The 24515-nt window shown below is 44.0% G+C and overlaps 1 protein-coding gene across 4 annotated transcripts in view; it reads right to left on the bottom strand.

The window, feature by feature from the left end:
• The window catches only part of dna2 (DNA replication helicase/nuclease 2), a 137118-nt gene that overhangs the window by 40365 nt on the left and 72238 nt on the right, over window positions 1-24515 (bottom strand). For all 4 annotated transcript variants that reach the window (XR_014620191.1, XM_084323615.1, XM_084323616.1 and 1 more), the window contains exons 7-9: window positions 24310-24458; window positions 23704-23826; window positions 12243-12480 (exon numbers count right to left, since the gene is read on the bottom strand). Coding sequence is in view for 3 of the 4 variants with exons in the window: in XM_084323615.1 (XP_084179741.1) it covers window positions 12243-12480; window positions 23704-23826; window positions 24310-24458 (510 nt within the window). In the remaining variant the exon portion in view is untranslated. The remainder of the gene's footprint in view (window positions 1-12242; window positions 12481-23703; window positions 23827-24309; window positions 24459-24515) is intronic.

Genomic DNA, 24515 nt, shown 5'->3' with positions numbered 1-24515 from the left:
GTGTTGCCGAATTTCTATCAGCATGTGACCTGTCCCACCAGAGGCGAGAACATATTAGACCATGTATACTCGCAATTTAAGAATGGTACAAGTCACAGGCTCTTAGCCCATTCGGTAAGTCCGATCACGTCGCCATTTTTCTTTTACCAAAGTATAAACAAAGTCTCAAGCGAACGCCGGTGGTCTCGCGAGAGGTTAAGTGTTGGACCGTGACGTCAGGGGAGGCACTCCAAGCTGCACTGGAATGCACAGACTGGAGTGTATTCCGTGATAACACAGCCAATATTAACGAATACACTGAAACGGTGCTTGACTTTGTCTGTACTCTGGTAGAAGAAACAATCCCCTCTACCACAATTAGAATATACCCAAATCGGGGCGGTTAGGTGGCCGAGCGGAGATTGCGTTCGTCACCAGCCCCGGAGCTGAGCTGGATTTGCCTGTTCGAATCCAGCTCACAGCTCCGGGGTTGTCACCAGCTTGGCTGGCCGTCTGCACTGATACAATTGGCTGTATCAGAGGGTGGGAGAAGCTGGCGGGGTGGGTCCGGGTCGTTGTAAACAGCGACTCCTACAGTTCGGTCGGGGCGCCTGCTAAGCGCGGATTGGACGTGAGGGGGATAGTGTGGTCCTCCCACACGCTACGCCCTCTCAATGAGAATCCGCGCTGCCAGGTGAAAAGAAGCGGTGATTGGCTGGACGTGTGTCGGAGGAAGCACGTGGTAGCCTCCACTCTCCCAGATGATCTGACTGTGGGGGGTAAGTGCGCAGCGACCAGGAAGGGACTGGGAATTGGCATACGACTAACATTGGGATGGGAGAAAATCGGAGGAAAATGGAGGGGGAAAAAGACCAATAAAAAAAAATATATATACCCAAATCAAAAGCCCTGGGTAGATAAATCCGTCCGTGAGGCTCTGAAAGTGCGCACATCAGCATACAACACCGGGCTGGTGACAGGCAACATGGAAGAACACAAGACGGCAAGATACAACGTCAGGAGAGCAGTAATAGAGGCAAAACGGCGTTACAGGGATAAAGTTGAACTTCAGTTTGAACAGGCTGACTCTAGAGGTATGTGGCAGGGCCTCAGAACAATGACAGACTACAAAGGCACCTCCCTCAAACTGAACAGTGACATCTCCTTAGCAAATGATCTCAATTCCTTCTATGCGAGGTTTGAGGCTGTGAATAACAACACCAGCCTACAAACCACGGCAATGGGGGGGGGGGGGGGGGGGTCTGCTGATGGAGACTCAGTGTTCAGGGTAACAGAGCATGAGGTGAGACGGATCTTTAAAAAAGTGAATATCAGGAAGGCAGCAGGACCGGACGGCATCCCCGGCCGCGTCCTAAAAGTCTGTGCCGACCAACTGGCCCCGGTATTCACTGACATCTTTAACCTGTCCTTGGAACAGGCTGTCATCCCCACCTGTCTGAAGAAGTCCACCATCATCCCTGTACCCAAAAAATCTACGCCCGCTTGCCTCAACGACTACCGCCCTGTAGCCCTCACCTCCATAGCCATGAAGTGCTTTGAGAAGCTAGTGAAGGGCTACATCTGTTCCTCCCTCCCCATCAACCTGGACCCCCTGCAATTTGCATATCGCCCCAACAGGTCCACGGAGGACGCCATAGCCCATGTGCTGCACACAGCAGCATCACACCTGGACAAGAGGCAGGGGAACTATGTGAGAATGCTGTTCATCGACTACAGCTCAGCATTCAATACCATAGTCCCCTCCAAACTCATAGCCAAGCTCAGGGACCTGGGCTTGAACTATGACCTCTGCCAGTGGGTCTTGGACTTCCTGACGGGTAGACCACAGGTGGTAAGAGCAGGCAACTGCACCTCCTCATCCATCACGCTCAACATAGGGGCCCCCCAGGGCTGTGTTCTGAGCCCCCTCCTCTACTCCCTGTACACACATGACTGCGTGGCACAGCGGAACAACAACACAATCATCAAATTTGCTGATGACACAGTAGTGGTGGGCCTGATCTCTGCCAACGACGAGAGGGCCTACCTGGAAGAGGTAGAGAATCTGTCACAGTGGTGTCAGGAGAACTGCATCTCCCTGAACGTCAGCAAAACAAGAGATGATTGTGGACTTCAGGAGGTCAAGGACTACAGCCCCCTCAGCATCGACGGGGCACCGGTTGAGAGAGTGAACAGTTTCAAGTACCTCGGAGCCCACATATCCGAGGACTTGACATGGACCACACACATTGACAGTGTTGTGAAGAAGGCACGACAACGCCTCTACTTCCTCAGGCGCCTAAGGAAGTTCCAAGTCAGTCAGAAGATCCTTAGGAACTTCTACTCATGTACAATAGAGAGCATCCTGACTGGCAACATCACCTCCTGGTTTGGGAATAGCACTGCACAAGACCGTAGCAGACTACAAAGAGTGACACGTTCAGCCGAACGCACAATTGGAGGGGGGCTTCCCACCCTCCAGAACATTTACAACAAGCGGTGCAGGGGGAAGGCGAAGAGAATCATCAAGGACTCCAGCCACCCGAACAACTGCCTCTTTGAACTGCTGCGGTCAGGCAAGCGATACCGGAGTCTTAAGGCGAGCACAGAAAGACTCAGAAGAAGCTTCTATCCCCAGGCCATCAGGCTTCTAAACGAACAATAAACACTATGCAACAACCATCAAATGCACACAGCACGCACACCCACTTAAACAAACAACACACTGCAGCACCCACTCTCCACACTTTAGATCACACAAACACACTTTATATTTATTGATAAAGGATTTGCACTACAACTCGTACACCTACTGTAAATTGTACCTAAATTGCACCTCATCCCATTTCTGCCTTGCACTATATAGTATTGTATATTAGTACACTGCATAGTATATTGTATATTATATGGTAACTCAGTTACGTCTATTCTGCATCGAACATTGTACATATGTCTATACTGAACACTGTGACCTCATTTTTTACTTCTAATTTACATGCTATACTATGTTATTTTATTTCATACTTATCTTGTCTTGCACAGTCTCTGGAGCGTAACAGTAAGAAGCATTTTGTATAAAAGTATTCTGTACTTCTGTATGACAACTATTAAAGAAACTTGAACTTGAAACTTGAAATGTAAGCGTTCTAAAAATGTATTTCCCTAAACAATTACTCGAGCACTACTGGAGTAATTCATGAGTACTCGATCTGGGAAAACATTACTCGTGCCCATCCCTAGTGTGTACAATACTATATTAGATATTAGATTCAATCCAAAATATTTAAAAATACACATTTCAAAGAACACAGAGGAGCTTAGGGTGGTGACCAAACGCCCTCTTTTTCCCGGACATGTCCTCGCCTGACATATCGTCATGTAACTCGAGAACAGAGGCACGGAATTGGTCGAGTGAGGTGGCATTCGAACAAATGGATCTTTCGAATAGTATAGGCAAAAAATGCAACCCGAGCCGCTAGACGCTCGCAAAGTGCCGCGACTTGCGTGCGTTCAGCGCACGGGCATGACGGCCCGACGCGGTACCCGACCTGTTAAGATTAAAACGCACATGGACACAGAAAAACATTTTAAAAAGCTGTGCAAGGTGAGAGTTCATACTGTAAAACATCACAACAGCTACAGATGCATGGATTGGAAAAAAGAAATGTCCAGACTCCGACACTGCCAAAATGTTTAGTTGCCTTATATTTGGTTCATGGTGCCTCAAAATGTTTTTAGTTTGATTTATATAATAAACAGGTAATAAATATATCATGTTCACTAATGGAAAGTTATGCAAATGTACAAATCCAAAACGGCATAGTGCACTTTTAAAATAATTAGATTATTATTTAGAACATTTCATATTTTTATTTATTTATTGTTGTCCAGTAAGACTTGAAAAGAGAGCTATTATTTTGTTACAGGTAGATTTTTAAGTTATTCTTGTGCCATTGAGATTTGTCGGAGAGATAATTTTAGGCATAATAAAACATGTTGATTGTTGAGTAACTTTGGTTTGGCGTGTCTTTGGTTATAGAGATATTATTGTTTTATATAAATAATAGTGCTGTCAAACGATTAAAATATTTAACTCGATTAATCGCATGATTGTCCATAGTTAATTTAAAATTAATCGCATTTTCCTTAAACAGATCTTTTTCAAGTTCCAAGTTTTAATACTCTTATCAACATGCGAGTCAACAAATGCTTGCTTTATGCAGCCATTTAACACAAAAGGATGACCATCATGCATTGCAAATTTGCATCAAATTCAAAACAGAGTGATGCACAAAATAACTTAAAAGAAAATAATAATTTAAAACAATGAATAAAGTGTGCATGAAATAATAGGGGAAAGAAAACATTAGGAACTTGTTACATTCACACACACAAGGGCTGATTAATCACACCCCCCCCCCTCTCTCTCTCACACACACACACTCTCCCAGCTCTCTTTCTCTCTTGCCCCTTCCTCATCTCTCTCACCCCCCTCTCTCTCTATATCTCACACACTTCAGAAACAAACATAGTATCAATGAGAGCATCAATAATACACCTGAGTGAAGTCTAGTATACATTTTTTTCTCTTTTTTTTTTAATCTTGAGTTAAACAAATTTGTGGCATTAATAGAATCGGGAGTTAACGCGTTAATATCGCGTTAACTTTGACAGCCTTAATAAATAATAATTTTCTATCCAGAGGAAGCATACTTTAACACTTTCAGCGCCAATCACAACTATAGTCAGGTTATCTCGCCATGCGTTGAGCGCCAGAACCTGAATATACCGTACTTTTCGCACTATAAGCCGCACCTGACTATAAGCCGCAGCAGCTAAATTGAATGATGTGTACATATATAAGCCGCACTGGACTATAAGCCGCAAGTGTTTTAATGTTTAATTACCATATGTAATTACCATTGGGACACAATACTGTCGGACAAATAACAAGAATTAACTCATTTACAAGTTGTATTAAGTTTAGCAAATAAGGGAACAGATAAATAACATTTCAATGCAGTCAAAAAAGCAATATTTTGATTTTAACATTTTCGGGTTTGGTCACGTCGAGTCACATATAAGCCGCACCGTTATAAGCTGCAGGGTCGAAAAATGGGGGAAAAAGCCGCGGCTTATAGTCCGAAAAGTACGGTACTCAGGTTTTTGATCGTTTATCGTTTTTTCTTTTATTTATTATTCTGAGACCTCGAGATTGCAATGCCGGCCAAATCCTGCTAGGTGGCAGTATCGCCTACCCTTTGCAACCTTATTTCACACTGTGTTTTACATTTTATATGGTCGGGGCGGAGAAATGGTACCTGGGCAAGTGAAAGGCTTCATTCGAGCCACTTGGAACACGTCCAGTACACTTGATGCATAGACCCTATGGACATCAATACTGGAAATCGCGATCAGACAATTGGAATATTAATTTAGGAATACCTCCTAGCAAAGGTAAGGACTATATGACATCAAATCCTACTTTGATCCTACAATGATTTCACATCGATCGCAACGATCATATGTCACATACTCCAAAACGTATGCCGTTGCTGACAATCAGAGTATCACAAAAAATGACCCCCCCCCCCCCCCCCCCTTTGATGCCTTCATGAAACACGATACCTATTATATACCTTTGATTGGAAATAGTGTCGTATCCAGGCGAGCAACACGAACGCCTTTTGCAAAATGCACATAGCGCTCCATAAATCAGCTTCCAGGAATTAGCCCGGATCACTCTGAAACTATACAATATTCACCACGGGATAACACGCAAACGTATACATGAAAAAATTTGTCATGAGTCAAATGAGTAGGCCTGCCACGATAACACATTTTGCTGGGCGATTAATTGCCCCCGAAAATATCGCGATAAGCGATATTATTGCGACCGGTTAGAGAATTTTTTTGAGAAATTTATTTCCCAAAACTTTTATTTTGAAGCCCACCGCTCCGTCTTTAATAATAATATAGAATATAGATATAGCTCTGCAAACATTGTGATGCACAGTGAAAATGCCTATCTTTTAAAGCATGGCCCATTGACAGCAGGGATGGGGATACACGCTGGCACTGAATGAGTTAAATATAGTATAACAATAAGGCATATTTGAGCAAACTTTGAGTATCATTATGTATCTCGAGGCTGGGGCCAGCATGTCCTCTTTTTTGGAAATCAAAATATGGTCACCCTAGAGTAGCTGCTAGTTAACAAACGTACATTTATATATATACCTGTGGTGTTCTATAGAGTTAGACTCTACCAGATATGTATATATATATATCTGTACCTGGCTACAGTGTTCTATGAATGAATGAATGAAAACTTTATTTAACAGATTGGAGAATGGGTACAATACAGTACGGCTCAATACACACAATTGTTAAGGGGATGCAGACCAGAGAAAGACGTTTGTCTAGTTTACATCAGGGTCCCCCATTTTCAATTCATATAGACATTTATGACATAGGGACATACATGACATACAGGTAACTGTTACATTTGTGACATATACGACATGCAAAAATACAGTACTGTTACCCAGAGATCCTGACAGAAAATATATACATATGATGGGGAGGAGACTGTACATTAGGAGGGGGTGGGTGGGAGAAAATCTCTACATACGGTGGGGAGGAGACGGTCCATTAGGGGTGGGTGGGTGGGGGGGTTGGACATTTACGGTGGCCAGTTTCGAATTGCAGCCTCCCGTAGGTGCTCTTTGAGAGCGGTTTTGAATGTGGGTAGGGATTAAAAAATAATTACGGTTGTGAGTAGGGCGTTCCACATTGTTGTGGCATAATTGCGAAAAGTGTTTAGTCCAATGTTTGTGCCGAATCTGGGTTTAACATGATTTGTGGAACTCTCTCTGGTGTTGTGGGCGTGGTATTCACTAACCTTTGGGAAGTATTTCGACATGTACATGGGTACCTGAGTGGTGTAGTGTATCTTGTAGACCAGCCCCATTGCAAGTTGCTGTACTCTGTCGTCTACTCTAAGCCATCCTAGGTAGTAAAAGTGGACAGGGGTGAGGTGGGTTTTAGGAGTAAGGTCAAGCAGTAGTCTGACTAGTTTGTTTTGTGATGTTTGTAATCTTGTTTTTAGCGCCTTTGAGGTGCTTTGGTACCATGAGGTGCAAGCATAGTCGTAGTACCCTTGAATGAGTGCTGCCAGTCTTCAGGGTATTCTTGTTTACCAGAGAGGAGATCCGGTACAAGAATCTAGTTCGTTGGTTGACTTTTGATTACATTGGATGCCATTTTGTCACACGAAAGATTTGCCTCTAGGATGGAACTTCCATGTATGTAATTTCATCTTTCCTTTCCATATTTCCACTTTAACTGAGAAGCAGTCGGTCTTGCTGAGTTTGTTATTTGAACCGAAGAGAATGGACTCAGTTTTGCCCAGGTGTAATGATCGTTAATTATCAGCGAGCCAGGTGCAGATTCTGCTGAGTTCTGAGCTGAGGGTTTTTTTCAACCTGTAACTTGTTCTCGTCAGAGACCAGCAGGGCTGAGTCGTCCTTCAAACAAGAACAAGTTGCAGTCACAAGCTGACGACATGTCATTTGCATAAATTAGGAACAGTAACGGTCCTAGTATGCTTCCTTGTGGAACACCACAGCTCACTGGGAGGGGGGGGATAGAGTACCGTTTACCTATTGCTTTTAGCTTGTCAATCAGAATGGAGTGATTGTAGGTCCAGCATGACCATGCCGCAGTATTTGCCCGTGTCCACCTCTTGTTTGATGTGGTCGTTCAAATAGAGAAGGCATCTGTCAGTGGAGTGGGATGTTCTGAAGCCAGATTGGAATTCGATTAGATTCTTTTCCGCAAGGTACTTTTCGACCCGTTCATAGAAAATGTTTTCCATGACTTTCGAGATGGAGGTAAGAATAGAAACAGGGCGGTAGTTGCATGGGTCTAATTAGCTGCCTTTTTGTGCAGGGGGGTCACTCTTGCAATTTTGAAGTCTTTGGGGGACGTGTCCCTGTTTTATGGAGAGGTTTATTGTGTGTGTGATGACTGGGGTGACGGCGGCTGCCGAGTCTGAGAAATTTGGAGGGGATATTGTCATGGCCAGTGGCCTTGTTAGGTTGGAGGGCGCTCAGTTTTTTGAGTACCTCATCTGTTGTTACCATTTCAAGTTTGAAGTCGTCTTTGCGGACCCCTAGGTTTTTGTAGTAGGCTACTATGTGTTCTACCCCAAAATGCCCTGAGTGGGGTAGTTTATTAACCAATGTTGTAGAGTTAGACTCTACCAGTCTGTGTATATAGACTCTACCAGTCTGTGTATATATATAAATATATATGTGTGTGTGTGTGTGTGTGTGTGTGTATATATGTACCTGGCTGTGGTGTTCTACAAAGTTAGACTCTTACAGTCTGTGTGTATATATCTATATATATGTTACGGACAGTGTCCTAATATATATATATATATATATATGGGGAGTTATGTATGTTATCTGTGATATGTATATAGGCATGTTTTGGTTGTTGTTGTCTCCGGCCATGTCCCCACATATCTGGATCTTTTGCCAAACGGATATTCTCAGGCTCTGTTTAAAATAAAATCCTCGTCCACACGACAGTGTTAAAAAAAAACTCTATCCAGACACAAACACATAAACGCATATAAATTGCTCCAACAAGCATGCGGGCCAGTAGGTGGCGATAAGCGATATCCCAAATACCATGGTGGTACGAGCGGTCAGGGCGACTGAGAAACTATAGGAATTGTCCATTGGTTCACCCAGCCCACTTTACCATTCCTAGCATTTCAATTGGCTATATTGACATACATAGATGATAAATAGATAGATATAGCGGAGGATTATGCAGTCCAGAGGAAACAACCAATCTAGATATGTCACGATTCAATGCTTTACTCCTGCGCACTGGGCGACGGAGAGATACAATGTCAATGTTGAGATCACAATCTCCGGATTCTAAAACTAAATACGGCGAGTCCTTATCACAAACTATATATAAATACTAATTACAACAAGACATTCATTAATTGCATTGTACTGTTCACGCGTGATGCCAACATCCTCAACTATCCGCAACATCAGAGAGCATCAGGTGCAGACTCTCTTCTGTCGCGAGTCTATTAACTACATTGCAACTTGGCTTTTAGGGTGTGTTCACATCTGAAAGTCCAGGGATAGTCCGGACTTTCCGTGGATAGTCCGGACTTTCTGGTGGACCAAATGTGAAAATGATACATTGTTTGATTTGGTCTGCGTTCACACTACCCTGTTTGGTGCGGATCTAATTATTTTTTTTTTTTTTTTTTCTCCATTTTCCTCCGATTTTCTCCCATCCCAATGTTAGTCTTATGCCAATTCCCAGTCCCTTCCTGGTCGCTGCGCACTTACCCCCCACAGTCAGATCATCTGGGAGAGTGGAGGCTACCACGTGCTTCCTCCGACACACGTCCAGCCAATCACCGCTTCTTTTCACCTGGCAGCGCGGATTCTCATCGAGAGGGCGTAGCGTGTGGGAGGACCACACTATCCCCCTCAAGTCCTATCCGCGCTTAGCAGGCGCCCCGACCGAACTGTAGGAGTCGCTGTTTACAACGACCCGGACCCACCCCGCCAGCTTCTCCCACCCTCTAATACAGCCAATTGTATTAGTGCAGACGGCCAGCCAAGCTGGTGACAACCCCGGAGCTGTGAGCTGGATTCGCCTGTTCGAATCCAGCTCACAGCTCCGGGGTTGGTGACGAACGCAATCTCCGCTCGGCCACCTAACCGCCTGCGGATCTAATTTGTAAACAAAGGACATGCTGTCGCCAAGTCGTTCATCTATTGGACTAGCACTCACAAACATAACAGTTGCCGACAGCGTCTCTTGTGATAAAGCAGAGAGATACTGTCATTACGAGCGTGGCGCAAGTCGACTAGAGAGTAGAGATAGAGAGCGAGAGGACGAGAGAGACTGTCCGCGCGCGGCGCCAGTCTAGAGAGACAGAGAGAGGAAGAGAGAGAGAGAGGCAGAGAGAGAGAGGACGAGAGAGACTGTCCGCGCGCGGCGCCAGTCTAGAGAGACAGAGAGAGGAAGAGAGAGAGGCAGAGAGAGAGAGAGAGGAGAGAGAGAGAGAGGACGAGAGAGACTGTCCGCGCGCCTGTCATTCATTTGAGTTGGGTCGCGCGCAAGCTGTCACTTGGCGCTGTCAAGTTGGGTCGCGCGACCGCCGCCACTAGGCACCTGTCACTCATTTCAGTCATTTGCTCTAGATTAGATACTATATAAAGTTCGTTTTGCGTTCACACCAACAGCAAACTAACCATGGTCCACTTTGAAACGAACCGAGTCCCAACTTTTCAAGAGGACCATGGTTCGGTTGTTTGGTCCTCATTATAGTTCGGTTTGCGTTCATACCTGTACAAACCAAACGGACTATCGATCTAAAGGGACCATGGTCCACTTAAAGTGGACCAAACAGGGTAGGTGTGAACGCGCCCTTAAATAAACAACCTCAAAAACTTTCGAGACACGGTTTATATTAACTTAATAAATAAACAAAAACGAAAAATCTACTTATGTAAACGAAAATGTCCAGTATTAACTAAATAACAGATACATCCCTATTACCAGTGGTGCGTTATTGAAATCAACTGGGATTGCACGCACCTAATGGCGGCGCGTGCGCGCGCTCCCGCGAATGCGCATTTAATGTCCCCTCGCTTGAGCACAGACTACAGACAGTGCCTAATTGCCTCTACGAATGGAATGTAACACGTCATTCACAACAAGTTAGGTGTGAATGTATCCGAGAACGTATTTAACACACCTGACGACCGGCGCTATTGATATGCAAATAGCGAGTACTTATCTGGGCTTGCACGTAGTGCACCCCCGTCCCATGAAGAACGCATGCCTGCCTATTACACGCAAGCAGCGTCTGATGGCCGGATCTGTCGGCACTGGAGTATACAGTAGCTGTTACATCTAGACATTTATGAATGATATACAAGATATACATATATACAGTACTGCTTAAGAGGCAGAGATCAATAAGAGAAAATATATACATTCGAGGGGGAAGAAACTACATGCTATTTCTGTCTGTCATTTCAGCACCGCAGGCGCTGTCCATCTTATTACCTCTGTGCGCTTCAAGGCTACGGGTGCCTATTGTATTGCCATAGATAGAACAACAGTCTGAGCATGCGTAGTGAGCTGTGGCATCATCGTTTATCTAGACTATGCGTTTACAGTGGCTACACAGATCCACTGAACGGATATTTTGGAAAATCTTCACTTTAAAATGCGTTTAAGAAAATCTCTGTTTATGTTCCTGAAAACACCCTTTACGTGTGGATGAAAGGCCCAATCGTGGAATAAAATGTGCGTTTGGCAAAAGATCCAGATACGTGGGGACATGGCCTCCGTCTCCCTCCTGTGTCTCCATATCTGTTTCTCATGTGTTCTCCCTCCCAGTTCCAGCACCAGCTGGTTGCAATCAGCATCTCACTCCAGTCCAGCAGCAGCTGTTGCTAATCTGCAATCAAACTCTACACCCCTCCATATATCCCAGTCTGTGTGTAGTGTCAGTTAGCTCTGATGCATTGTTGTGGTAACTATCTCTCTGTCTTTTGGTGGTAGAGCTCTGGCTTTTGGTGCCTTTTGGTAGAGCTGGTGAAAGCTCTGGTTCATTATTGTTAGTATAGGAAATATCTTTTGTGTTAATCTTTATAGTAGAAACTGTCTTTCATGTTGTATCTTGTGTAGAGCTGTGGCCTTTTGGGCATTAGAAATGGTGTAGAACTGGTACCTGAAGCTCTGGTTCATTGTATTGTGTTTAGGAGTCTTTATAGTTTGTGTACATTTCTGTCTAAACCCTAACCTGTATTTGTACATTTGTTTCCTGTTCACCCAGCCTATGGTGATTGTCTTTCTTGTGTATTAACGTTTTGTTGACCCGATGTTAGACACCAGCTTAGAGTGAGCACCACCCACCTGTACTTTTGGGCATTTGGCGCCTGTAAAAGGGGGGGTGGGTTTTCTTTTCCTTTTGTGTATTTGAATTGATGCCACTGGTAGTCCTTGTTCTGTGTTGCTGTGTTTGTCAATAAATATTATTATTTTGGCAAACTGTTTCATGGTTGTGTCACTACACCCTCACCTACCATGTCTGCGGCCTTGTGTTGCGTCCCCTTACTGGGGTGCGTAACTATATATATATATATATATATATATATATATATATATATATGTGTATACATGTGTGTATGTATATGTACCTGGCTGCGATGTTCTATAGAGTTAGATTCTTTTCCAGTCTTAAGCTCCAGGGGGAGAATTCTCTGCTCAGTCTGTCTGCCGGTGCCTTGCCTCTGGAATTTAACCCTCGCCGTCACGTCGATCTTCCCCTTCAGGCCAAAACGCGGCGACCAGATGCTCTCCTCAATGTCCACCAGATCTGTTACCGTGACGACCATCCCTGAGGATGCCTGGCCTCTGATAGGAGCTCCTCTACCACTAGAGACGGAGAGACACAGGGAGAGAGACGCAGACAGAGAGAGATGTGGTAAAGAGGCCATATCATGCTTTTTTTCAACAAATTAATGAGTCTGAGGTCCCAAAAACATGTTTTTTAAGTTTTAATTTTTTTTTGCTGAAAAAAGATTATGCATTCTAGCAGCATAACCCTCTGTCTCGGTCCTGTTCTTGACAGGCTGTTTCTGTAACTTTAAATGCAGAGAATGAAGATCAAACTGTCAAACTAGATATTGCAGATCAAATATGAATTAAAATCCAGCAATTGCACATCCCATTTATCACCTAAAATGGTCAGAAAGATATTTTATTGAACAGTTTGTGGAAAAATAATGCTTACAAGCAAGCTGCCATCTTGAAAAATGGAGACCCACACAAGTCAAGGACCAATGTGTTACATGGTGACATGGGGCAGAACAGGGAGAAAAGGCTGCACTACAAACAAAGACGTAGCTATGATTTGCTTCCATACATTTCAGGCAGTTCAGGAGCAATGTTTTCTGTTGGAGAGAATAACTCCCCCTGGCGGCTGGCTCAGTGCTGGGTAGGAGCTTGGACTTAGTAGGGGCTAGGAGTAAGATGCAGGACATCATGAAGAACGACAGCCACCCTCTCAATCACACCCTGGCAGGACAGCGGAGCAGCTCATCTCGCTGCGCTCACGGACTGAGCGGTAGAGGCAGTGTTGCAATGCTCATATCAACACTGGTTGCACGCACACTAATGACGCCACGTGCACGCGCGCTCCCAGGCGCGTGCGTGTGCTCCCGCGCATAAATGTTCCCTCGCATAAGGACAGACTAAAAACAGTGCCTAATTGCCTTTACGAATGGAATGTAACACCTGACGAGCGGCGCTATTGATATGCAAAGTAGCCAGGTGGGTACTGCGAGTTGGCGCATCAGTCGAGTGCAGCGCATTCCTGTGTGCACACGCGTGCATGTACGCGCTTCTGCTCACAAAACTTTGGTTGCACGGAGTGCAACCTCGTCCCATGAGCAACTCATCTTTGTCCCCTCAGCCAACAGACTGTTTAACGCCTCAGGCGAGGGCAGCGGCTCATGAATCCCCCCCTCCATTGGACAATGTGCAATTACCTTAATTTATTGATCTATTTTACTGCTGCTACCTTTTAAAACTTTTTAACTTAAGTACTGATTTTATTGTGTGTCCACCAGTGTTTTACTCGTTTTACTCTTTTATTGTGTCCATTTTGTCTGTCTATTTTAACGTTTGTCAACTGATGAGAGCTATTAGATACTTTATTGATCCCCTTGGGGAAATTCAGTTATCCATCTATCTGGTGTGGACTTTGTAACTCTGCAGACGTTTTACATGCACCTCCAACTATAGAACATACTTTTTTTTTGTCCACTTTTTCTCCCATTTTCTATATTTTCTCCCATCCCAATTTCGTATCATCCAATTCAACCCTCCCCTGTCACGAACGCTGTTTCTTATGAGGCGCCGTTTGGGACAAAAGCCTGACTAATACAAGACACCGCCTATCCAAAGCCTGAATTATACAGGACACCGCCTATCCAGTTATCCTGCGCGACCCAGTTGGTCCGCGAGAGACTATCTCAATCTATCTCAACGCATACATTTGATCGTAGAAATCGTGACGTCAGAGTGTCTTCGATAATGTTGGGGGTCCTTAATTCCTGTATGCGAATTCTTATTGGCGTCATGCAGCACTATCATCATCATCCGTATCAACTAACATTACAAGTACATTAGAGGAGGAAGTTGGACACATGTTTCATCATTAAATGTCAGCAGATAATCAAAACTAGCTAGTATGATGATTGCTATAGCTTTAAAAAAAAAAAAAACTGTATGCCCTGGTGTATGTGACTGACAAAATAAACCTTAGTAAGGCAAGTATCCCTTTACTTGAAGTGAACAAAGTGCTTCTCATGTACTCATGTGTACAAGTTCATATTATGGTCTACAAATGGTAATGTTAGTATATTAGTATACTAGTATTTAATGATGAAACATGTGTCCAACTTCCTCCTCTATCTAATGTACTTGTAATGTTAGTTGATACGGATGATGATGATAGTGCTGCATGATGAAGAATTCGCATACAGGAATTAAGGACCCCCAACATTATCGAAGACACTCTGACGTCACGATTTCTACGATCAAATGTATGCGTTGAGATAGATTGATTGAAAACAGATTGCAGAATGGGTACAGTACAGTTCAATACATACAATTGTTAAGGGGATGCAGACCAGAGAAAGACTTTCGTCTTGTTTACGTCCGGGTCCCCCATTTTCAATTCATCATAACATATATGACATGTAATACAGATACAGTCTGAGCTCCGTTTTTATTACATATTTGATCACATTCTTGTTTTTGTTCATTTCATAACCTTTTCATATAATTTGTTTTGAAAATATTGAGGCCAACATGGCATTTCGAAAGCCTTTCTGGTGATTGTAAGTGCATAAATTAAGGAGTACACTACTTTATTCTTTTAAGTGTTGGTCCGCGAGCGATACCCATCTGGGTGGCCCGCGGACCGCGGACCCATCTGGGCCTCTCTCGCCGGACATCTGGGCCTCTCTCGCGTACCAAAAGTTGTAGGCGCGCGCGGATCAAAACATGTCAGCGCGCGCGGACCAACTGGACCTCGGTGTCTGTATTCGACAAAACATGTGAGCGCGCGCAGACCAACTGGACCTCGGTGTCTGTATTCGACAAAACATGTGAGCGCGCGCAGACCAACTGGACCTCGGTGTCTGTATTCGACAAAACATGTCGGCGCGCGCAGACCAACTGGACCTCGGTGTCTCGTATTCGACAAAACATGTCGGCGGGCGCAGACCAACTGGACCTCGGTGTCTCGTATTCGACAAAACATGTCGGCGCGCGCAGACCAACTGGACCTCGGTGTCTGTATTCGACAAAACATGTCGGCACGCGCAGACCAACTGGACCTCGGTGTCTGTATTCGACAAAACATGTCGGCGCGCGCAGACCAACTGGACCTCGGTGTCTCGTATTCGACAGGCTTTTGTCCCAATCGGCGCACCAACTGGCCCTCTCTCGCGGACCAACTGGGTCGCGCAGGATAACTGGATAGGCGGTGTCCTGTATAATTCAGGCTTTGGATAGGCGGTGTCTTGTATTAGTCAGGCTTTTTCTTGCCTCCCACAAGCCGGCTGCAATGTGGACTAAGTCATACATAGCACAAGTCCCCTCCGGTACTTGAGGTAACAGCAGTCGCATCTTTTCACCTGCGCAGCTCGATCTCTCAGTGGCGAGGAGTAACGCGTGGGAGGCTCACGCTGCCCCCGACACTTCCTGATTCTACTGCGCAGGCGCACCAACCGACCTGTAGGAGTCGCTGTTCACAACGCCCGATCCCCACCCATCAGTTTCCCACCCCCTAATACGGCCAATGTGTATTAGTACGGACGACCAGCTAAACTGAAAGCAAATGTGGAGCGCTGGGCTCGAACAGGCAAGCCCAGCGTCTCCAGATTTCGTGGCGAGCGCCTTGCCCACTACGCCACGTAGCCGCCTCATCTATAGAACATACTAAAGGAAAGAGGAAAATATAAAAAGCATAATATGTCCTCTTTAATCATAGACTGTGTCAAAAATAGATCTAATTTGTTGATATGTTAATCACTGTGGTCAGCTGGGATGCCAAATCACTGTGTGTGTGTCTGTCTGTGGTGATTGATTGATAACGTTATTAAGTATTAAAGGGGACCTGCATTGCTATTCCTAGCACTATTTGGGCAACTTTACACAATTCCTGTGAGTCTATTGAACACATCTGTATGTTTTATTTTTTTATTTTTATAAATGCATTGTTTTATATTTCTTATCAAGTACTCAAAAGCATAATTTTCCAGCCTTAGGATTTCAGGCTATTTTTGGATGGGCTCCGCCCATACTAGCAGAATGCTTTGAGTGACAGCCACCCACCAAATAGTTCTGGCCATACTACTCTACTAACGCCAAAGTGAACCTAATACACAAACAAATATGGCTCAAGCATACGTTTTCGATACAATCCACAAAGGGATGACACCGAAGCACCCATGCCATACGATTTTGGGAAAACAAATGCCCGGAAGAATAAGATTGCTCTCCCAATCCGTGTGTGTCACCCACACACACACACACACACACACACACACGCACTTCTGCTTTCTTTCGGTCTCAAAGACTTACAGGCTAGGTCCCTTCTTCTTTAGCAACAGCCAGGAAATCACGGAAGCATAAAGTCCCTCGTCTTTGCAAAAATCCAAAAACAAACTTGGTCCATTGCTGGCGAAGCACTACATCCTCAGGAAAAATTTGCAAAGACGTATTAGCAGCTTTGCAGCTAGGAACAGCACATGGCCTGCGTGTTTTGCTCATATTATTTACGTTAGGCTAAGTCACTGCACTTCTTTGGTCTGCTCTAGGTAGATTGTGGGCGGGCATTGGCTCCAACCACAGAGCCAATCGGATCACTATCCGCTTCCCCAGCGCAACGTGACGTCACCATGAGAGTCAAATCAGAACGACCTAATTAAATGGAGCAGGAAATGAATGACCTGAATGACGGCAATCCGCCAATATGGTATTTAGAGACACAGACACATTGATACTAACTCCTATTACTATAATACAATACTATAATACAATGCTAGACACTGAAAAAAGACATTTATAATGCATGTCACCTTTAACAGATTGCAGAATGGGTACAATACAGTACAGCTCAATACAACAACTGCTAAGAGGATGAAAACCAGAAAAATTATTTTGTCTTGTTTACATAAGGGTCCTCCATTTTAAATTCATCAAGACATTTAGAGACATGCAAATATACGGTACTGTGTAAGAAAGAGAGAACATCATAAAAAAAATTTAAATCAGAAGGAGAAGAAAATGTACATTAGAGGGGGCTGGTGTTTGGTGGATTTTGACATTTACCGGGGCCAGTTTCTAATTGCAGCCACCCGTAGGTGCTCTTTGAGAGCGGTTTTGAAGGAGGGTAGGGATTCACATTCCTTTACGGCTGTGGGTAGGGCGTTCCACATTATTGTGGCATAGTTGCGAAATGTGTTTGGTCCCTTGTTTGAGCCGAATCTGGGTTGAACGTGATTAGTGGAACTCCCTCTGGTGTTGTGGTTGTGGACTTCACTGACCTTTAGGAAGTATTCCGACATGTACATGGGTATCTTTGCGGTGTAGTGTATCTTGTAGACCAGGCCCACTGCAAGTTGCTGTACTCTGTCGTCTACTCTAAGCCATCCTAGATCGTCAAAATGGGCAGGGGTGAGGTGGGTTCAGTGTTGGGAAAGTTCACTTTCTACATGAACTAGTTCAGTTCACAGTTCAAATTTTTTTAAATGAACTAGTTCAGTTCATAGTTCATAATTCAAAATGTTGAACTAAAGTTCATGGTTTCAAAAATGAACTAATTTAGTTCTTTTTAGTTCTTTTTTTATTTATTTTTTATTATAGATTTTTCACGTAAAATTACTTACATTACAAAAACACACATTGGGACAAGGGGGGGGGGGGGTCCTCCAGTTCATCTCTATGCCATCATCCACACCATAAGCAAGCAAAAACAAAACAAAAAGAAAAACAAGCACAAAGGAAAGCAGACCAAGACAGGCACTGTACAGTATTGCACTTGCCTCGAGCCCATTCACATGTAGACATACATATATTTATTTTTTCCTATCCTAGGTCTGTCCATACAATGGGGCATTGGGCCTTTAGAAGGATCCGATACATTTCAGCAGGAAAATAGTCTAATAGTGGGGCCCACACCTCCTGAAAGGAAGCGTCGTTGACTCTATGCATTGCAGTGTCTTTCATGGGGTAGAAGCACACCGAAGATCTCTCTATACCACATTTGTAAAAATGGAGGCTTATCCTTAATTCAGTTTATCAGAATGCATTTCCGGGCTGAAAGTAGAAGTTTATCAAATCGTTTGAATTGTAAACTCTTTTAAATGCATACGCCGACGTCTAGAGGTAGAGTCTGACTCTGACTGAGAGAGTGCTGCTGCTGCTACTGCAGCTCTCGGCTTCTGCGCGCAGATTCCTGTTCCACTGCTTGTTGTGAGGAGGAGTCTGATGACGTAGCAGGGGGTGACAGGCTGGTTGCCAGATCGGGTGGTTTTACGCATAATCTTTAAGCCTGTTTACAGTGTTTTAACTGAGTTTTCGGCTGAAATGCATTATGAAATATGGCACATATTTGAACGCCGTTATAATAGAGTGCTGAGAATGAACGGACTTTTGAACTCCGTTACACAGGGTTGAGAATGAACGCGTTCTCAATTACGTTCATTTAGCGGATATACAGTACGTTCAGTTCAAGTTCGCCCAAAATACGAACGCGTTCATGAACGATCGTTCATTGAACGCGTTCAGGTACATCACTGGGTGGGTTTTAGGAGTAAGGTCAAGCAGTAGTCTGACCAGTTTGTTTTGAGATGTTTGGAGCCTTGTTTTTAGGGCCTTTGATGTGCTTTGGTACCATCAAGGCCAGATTAAGAATTCAGAGGCGTCTGGGCCAGACTCTTGTGGAGGCCCCCACACACATACATGTGCACGCACAGTGGCGTTTTTATATGTAAAACATTGGTGGGGCAGCCACCAACCAAGGCTACATACCAGGCAAACTACAGTAATCAAAATGACAGTAATCCTTGTTCGCAAATTTCGCACCACATATCAGGTATAGGCTACAGGTATGCCTGCATTGTTAGTCGTGAAAGCAAATTAATCTGTCCACGCTGAATTAAACCCTCTATTTTCCTCAGACTTTCCTTTTTTTGGATTTATCCATGGTTAGCTTACTGGGGGGTCGGAAACTCAAGATTAGCCACTTGCAGACGGCAGGGAGAGGCGCGGGGTGTGACGTACTGTATATTTTAGTTGATGAAAATATTTTTTCATTTCAGTGTCACAGTATGAAATCGATCTCCAAAATAATAAAAAAAAGATTTAATTTAAATTAAAAAAAAAAAATATATATATATATATATTTTTTTTTGGAGGCCCCTCGTCACTAGAGGCCCACGGGCCGCGGCCCAAACGGCCCGGTCGTTAATCCGGCCCTGGGTACCATGAGGTGCAAGCATAGTCGTAGAAACCTTGAATGAGTGCTCCTGTTAGAGTCTTCAAGGTATTCTTATTGACCAGAGAGGAGATCCTGTACAAAAATCTTGTTCGTTGGTTAACTTTTTGGATTATATTCGATGCCATTTTGTCACAGGAAAGATTTACCTCTAGGATGGAACCCAGGTAGGTAATTCCATCTTTCCTTGTGACAATATTGTCACCCACTATAACAGAGAAGCTGTTGGCCTTGCTGTGTTTGCTATTTGATCCAAAGAGAATGGATTCCGTTTTTCCCAGGTGTAATGATAGTTTGTTATCAGCGAGCCAGGTGCAGATTCAAGCGAGTTCAGAGCGGAGGGCTTTTTCAACCTGCAACTTGTTCTTGTCAGAGACCAGCAGGGCCGAGTAATCCGCGAACAGGAACAAGTTGCAGTCACAAACTGATGTCATGTAATTTGCATAAATTAGAAACAGTAAAGGTCCTAGTATGCTTCCTTGTGGAACACCACAGCTCACTGGGAGGGGGGGGGGGCAGTGTACCGTTCACCTCCACCATCTGTTCTCTCCCCTCCAGGTAGGATTGCATCCAGCTAGCTCACTGATGAACTATCAAAACCAATTGCTTTTAGCTCATCAATCAGAATGGAGTGATTTGACAGTGTCGAAAGTCTTTGAGGTCCAGCATGACCATGCCGCAGTATTTGCCCGCGTCCACCTCATGTTTGTTCAAATAGAGAAGGCATGAGTCAGTGGAATGGGATGTTCTGAAGCCAGATTGGAATTCGTAGATTAGCTGTTTTATGGAGAGGTTTATTATGTGGGTGATGATTGGGGTAATGGTGGCTGCTGAAATTTGGAGGGGATATTGTCATGGCCAGTGGCCTTGTTAGGTTGGAGGGTGCTCAGTTTTTTGAACACCTCATTAGTTGTTACCATTACAAGTTTAAAATCGTCTTTGCGAACACCTAGGTTTTTGTAGAAGGCTAGAATGTGTTCTACACCAAAATGCCCAGAGTGGGAGGGTAGTTTGTTAACCAGTGTTGTGGCTATGTTCGTAAAGAAGATGTTTAAGTAATTGGCCACATCCAGCTCGTCTGTGATGAGTGTTGTCTGTCTTAACTCATTCTGTGCCATTCACGTATATATACGTGTTTGCTCGCCAACCGTTGAGTGCCAATCATGTATATATACGTTATTTGGGCCGTTTTAATTTTTTTCGATTTTAATATTCTATGCAGTCTCACGGACCTCTATGTTACCGTTAACACTTTCTACGTAGATCTACGTTTCTGTGGCCCGACCGTTGAGTGCCAAAAAACGTAGATCTACGTTTATGTTTCGTTATTTCTTTTATTCGCTATTGCCATTCATAATCCATCGAGGCACCTTGTGCATGCTGTTCTGAATGTGTCAGATTGCAGACGGCCAATACCGCCGCCTAACGCCTTGCGGCCGGTATTGCACATCATTGGAATCCCTCTGGCTTGGGCTGTGCATCGATCTAAGAAGTCCGGTCCGGGTTTTCCTTCTTGGGCATGACTAACGTTATAACACACGGATTGGGGACACTGGAGCACCGTGGATTCAGCTGTTTGTGGATAAACGTTGGACACACGACATGATCAATATTTGGAATGGCGATCAGATAATTGGATTATTCTTTTTGCAGTACATCATAGACGAGGTAAGGACTCTATGTTACCAATCTTGCGTTGATACAATGTTTTTTTCGCAGCGATCACAACGTGTCTGTGTGTGTGTGTGTGTGTGCGTGCCGTTGGCTGCAACCAAAGCGCTTTCGTGCATGAATTATGAAACAGAATACCGATAATCTAGCGTTTATTTCAGAATGATTCATAAATCAGGCGAGGAATGGCACGATTTCTAAGGAAATGCATTGAAGCGTTGTTTGCTGGAGTTTCTTGGGATTAGACAGGATCACTAAAACTATACTCATTCACCACGGTATAAAACGGAAATGTATGCATGAAAGAATTATGTTTTTTGCATGTTGACTGGAAGAAACTCACTGACAATCGACAACGTTATTAGATCCATAGCTATAATATTTAATATAGTTTTTAGCACTGCAAACACGGCATTCTCCCCAATTGAACATAGCACTGGCACTGACGGCCCACAGTGCCCCCTGCTGACTGGCAGTCAATGTGTTAAAAGCCATACAGAGACCCTGAGAGTGCAATACCGGCCAGATCCTGCTAGGTGGCAGTATCGCCCACCCTTTGAAACCCTGTTCCAGACTGTGTGTCACATCTAATGTCCAGGCAAGTCTAGCGGTTCATCCGAGCACATTGGAACGCATCCAGGACACTCGATGCATGTGTTGTAGGGGTGTAACGGTACGCGCACCCATGCGACGAATACGCCCCACAGCGCAAACACACCCACATGCAGGCACTCGCGAGGTCCGTGTGAGAACAGCGCGCGTGGCCGGGCACACCGAGTCAGACTTCAGAGCGGCGAAAGTGCACGGAGGAGAATGTAGCACATTTACATTGGAACAGCTGCAGGGTCATTACAGTTTTCTTTCGTTTTCTTGTGCGCCCAATAACGTTAACCAAATGAAACCAATGGAAAGAAACACACATGCGTCGCCGACACACACACGCGTATCAACATTCTCCCCCGCCGGACTCACAGGCACAATCAAATAAAAAGAAGGAACATACTTTTCCGGACAGATCATCTGAGCTCCACTGTGTTTAAATCCAAATAATCCTCTGCCATTGTTGTAATGTCATCTGTTCTCTAGTATTCAGTCTCTTCGTGAAGTAAAATTCTCTCTGGAAGTGAAACTGAAACTTAGCAAGGATAAGTTTAAAGGGGCAGTAAGCAAGTGGATGCCTGAACACAGAATGACACCAGTATCACTAATTACCACGGCAAGCCTATAGAAAATTATTCTATTTAATAATAATAATAATTATAATAATTATCATAAATATATACCGTACTTTTCGGACTATAAGCCGCGGCTTTTCCCCCCATTTTTCGACCCTGCGGCTTATATAACGGTGCGGCTTATATGTGACTCGACGTGACCAAACCCGAAAATGTAAAAATCTAAATATTGCTTTTTTGACTGCATTGAAATGTTATTTATCTGTTCCCTTATTTGCTAAACTTAATACAACTTGTAAATGAGTTAATTCTTGTTATTTGTCCGACAGTATTGTGTCCCAATGCTAATTACATATGGTAATTAAACATTAAAACACCTGCGGCTTATAGTCCAGTGCGGCTTATATATGTACACATCATTCAATTTAGCTGCTGCGGCTTATAGTCAGGTGCGGCTTATAGTGCGAAAAGTACGGTATATACCAATACCGAGGTACGTACCGAACCGTGGCTTCTGTGTACAGTTACATCCCTAATGTGTTGTGCCAGATTATGTCGGGAACCTGATTGACATCAATACTGGAAATCGCGATCAGACAATTGGAATATTCTTTTTGGAATATCCCTGATTAAAGGTAAGGCCTATCTGACGTCAATTCCACCTTGATCATACAATGATTTCACATCGATCCAGCCGATCAACGTATGTAGTATTCAAAACGAATGTCGTTGCTGGTGATCAGAGCCTCAAAAAAAGAAACATAATACCCATTATATACCTTTGATTTGGAAAAAGTAGCGTGTCCAGGCGAAAATCGCGAACGACTTTAGCTAAATTCACATAGCGCTCCATAATCCAGCTTTCAGGAATTAGCCCAGATCACTCTGAAACTATACAATATTCACCACGAGATAACGCGCAAACGTATACATGAACAAAATATGTGCATGTTGAGCGATAGATAGTTACTGTCAAATGAGCCATAGTATTGTCTCCATAGCTATAATATAGAATATAGATATAGCTATGCAAACATTGTGACGCACAGTGAAAATGCCTATCTTTTAGTGTGGCCCAGTGAGAACGGGATACGGATAATAGCTGGCAGTGAATGAGTTAATGTTGATGTTTGTAAACCTGGTTCAGTTTCTTACTGCAGCCTAGTTGGTTGTTGAGTAATTTCCAAAGCTCACAGGGTTTGTTTTTGTTTTCCTCAGTGTGTGTGTGTGCATGCGTACGGTCCGAGGCTGATGGTCCTGGGGGTGGGGCTGGTCAGGTATTGGTCGGCCCAGGCTGAGAGGGAGGGAAGATACTCCACCACTTCCTGTTTCATCTCCTCCTGACTCACACCTACACTGTACCTACACACACATACATATATACACAAACACACAAACATGTACACACACAGAAAGAATTAAAGAAATCAAATCATTTCTAAAATCATAAATCATTTGAGAAGTGTGTGGATTTCAACATTATATCAGAGTAAATGTAATGTCCTGCAGAAACATGGTGTGACTGATGAGAATGAAAGGGTCTGTTGGAAGTCTCTTTTACATTATATTGTTTGTTCTGCTGTTGGAAGTATATGGACTGCATTTAAATGGATTGCATTTATATAGGGCTTTTTATCCAAAGCACTTTTTTTACAACTTGTGCCTCACATTCACCCATTCACACACGGCGGAGGCAGTTAGGGGTTAAGTGTCTCTCGCTCAAGGACACACAGCTAGGAGGAGCCGGGATCAAAGTACAGAGACAATATCTCTCTCAGCGTAGCCGTGTATCTGGACATAGTATTCGTTTCTGTTCAAACCTACAAAATACACAGACCGTCTTACATGGTTGCCAGGTGAGGAGGGCTGGTTAGTGATTGGTCAGCCAGCAGAGTCAGAGTGTCCATTGAGAAGTCTCTGAGTACAGCAGCTTTCTGGAAAACATCATGAACCATCGTACCAGTCAGCATCTGTCTTGATCCACCATCTGTACCCTGAGAGAGAGAGAGAGAGAGAGAGTCAGCATCTGTCTCGATCCACCATCTGTACCC

The sequence above is a fragment of the Notolepis coatsorum genome, assembly GCF_963971535.1.
Source record: "Notolepis coatsorum genome assembly, chromosome: 1".
NCBI lineage: Eukaryota > Metazoa > Chordata > Actinopteri > Aulopiformes > Paralepididae > Notolepis > Notolepis coatsorum.
This window is presented reverse-complemented; position numbering and strand designations above follow the sequence as displayed.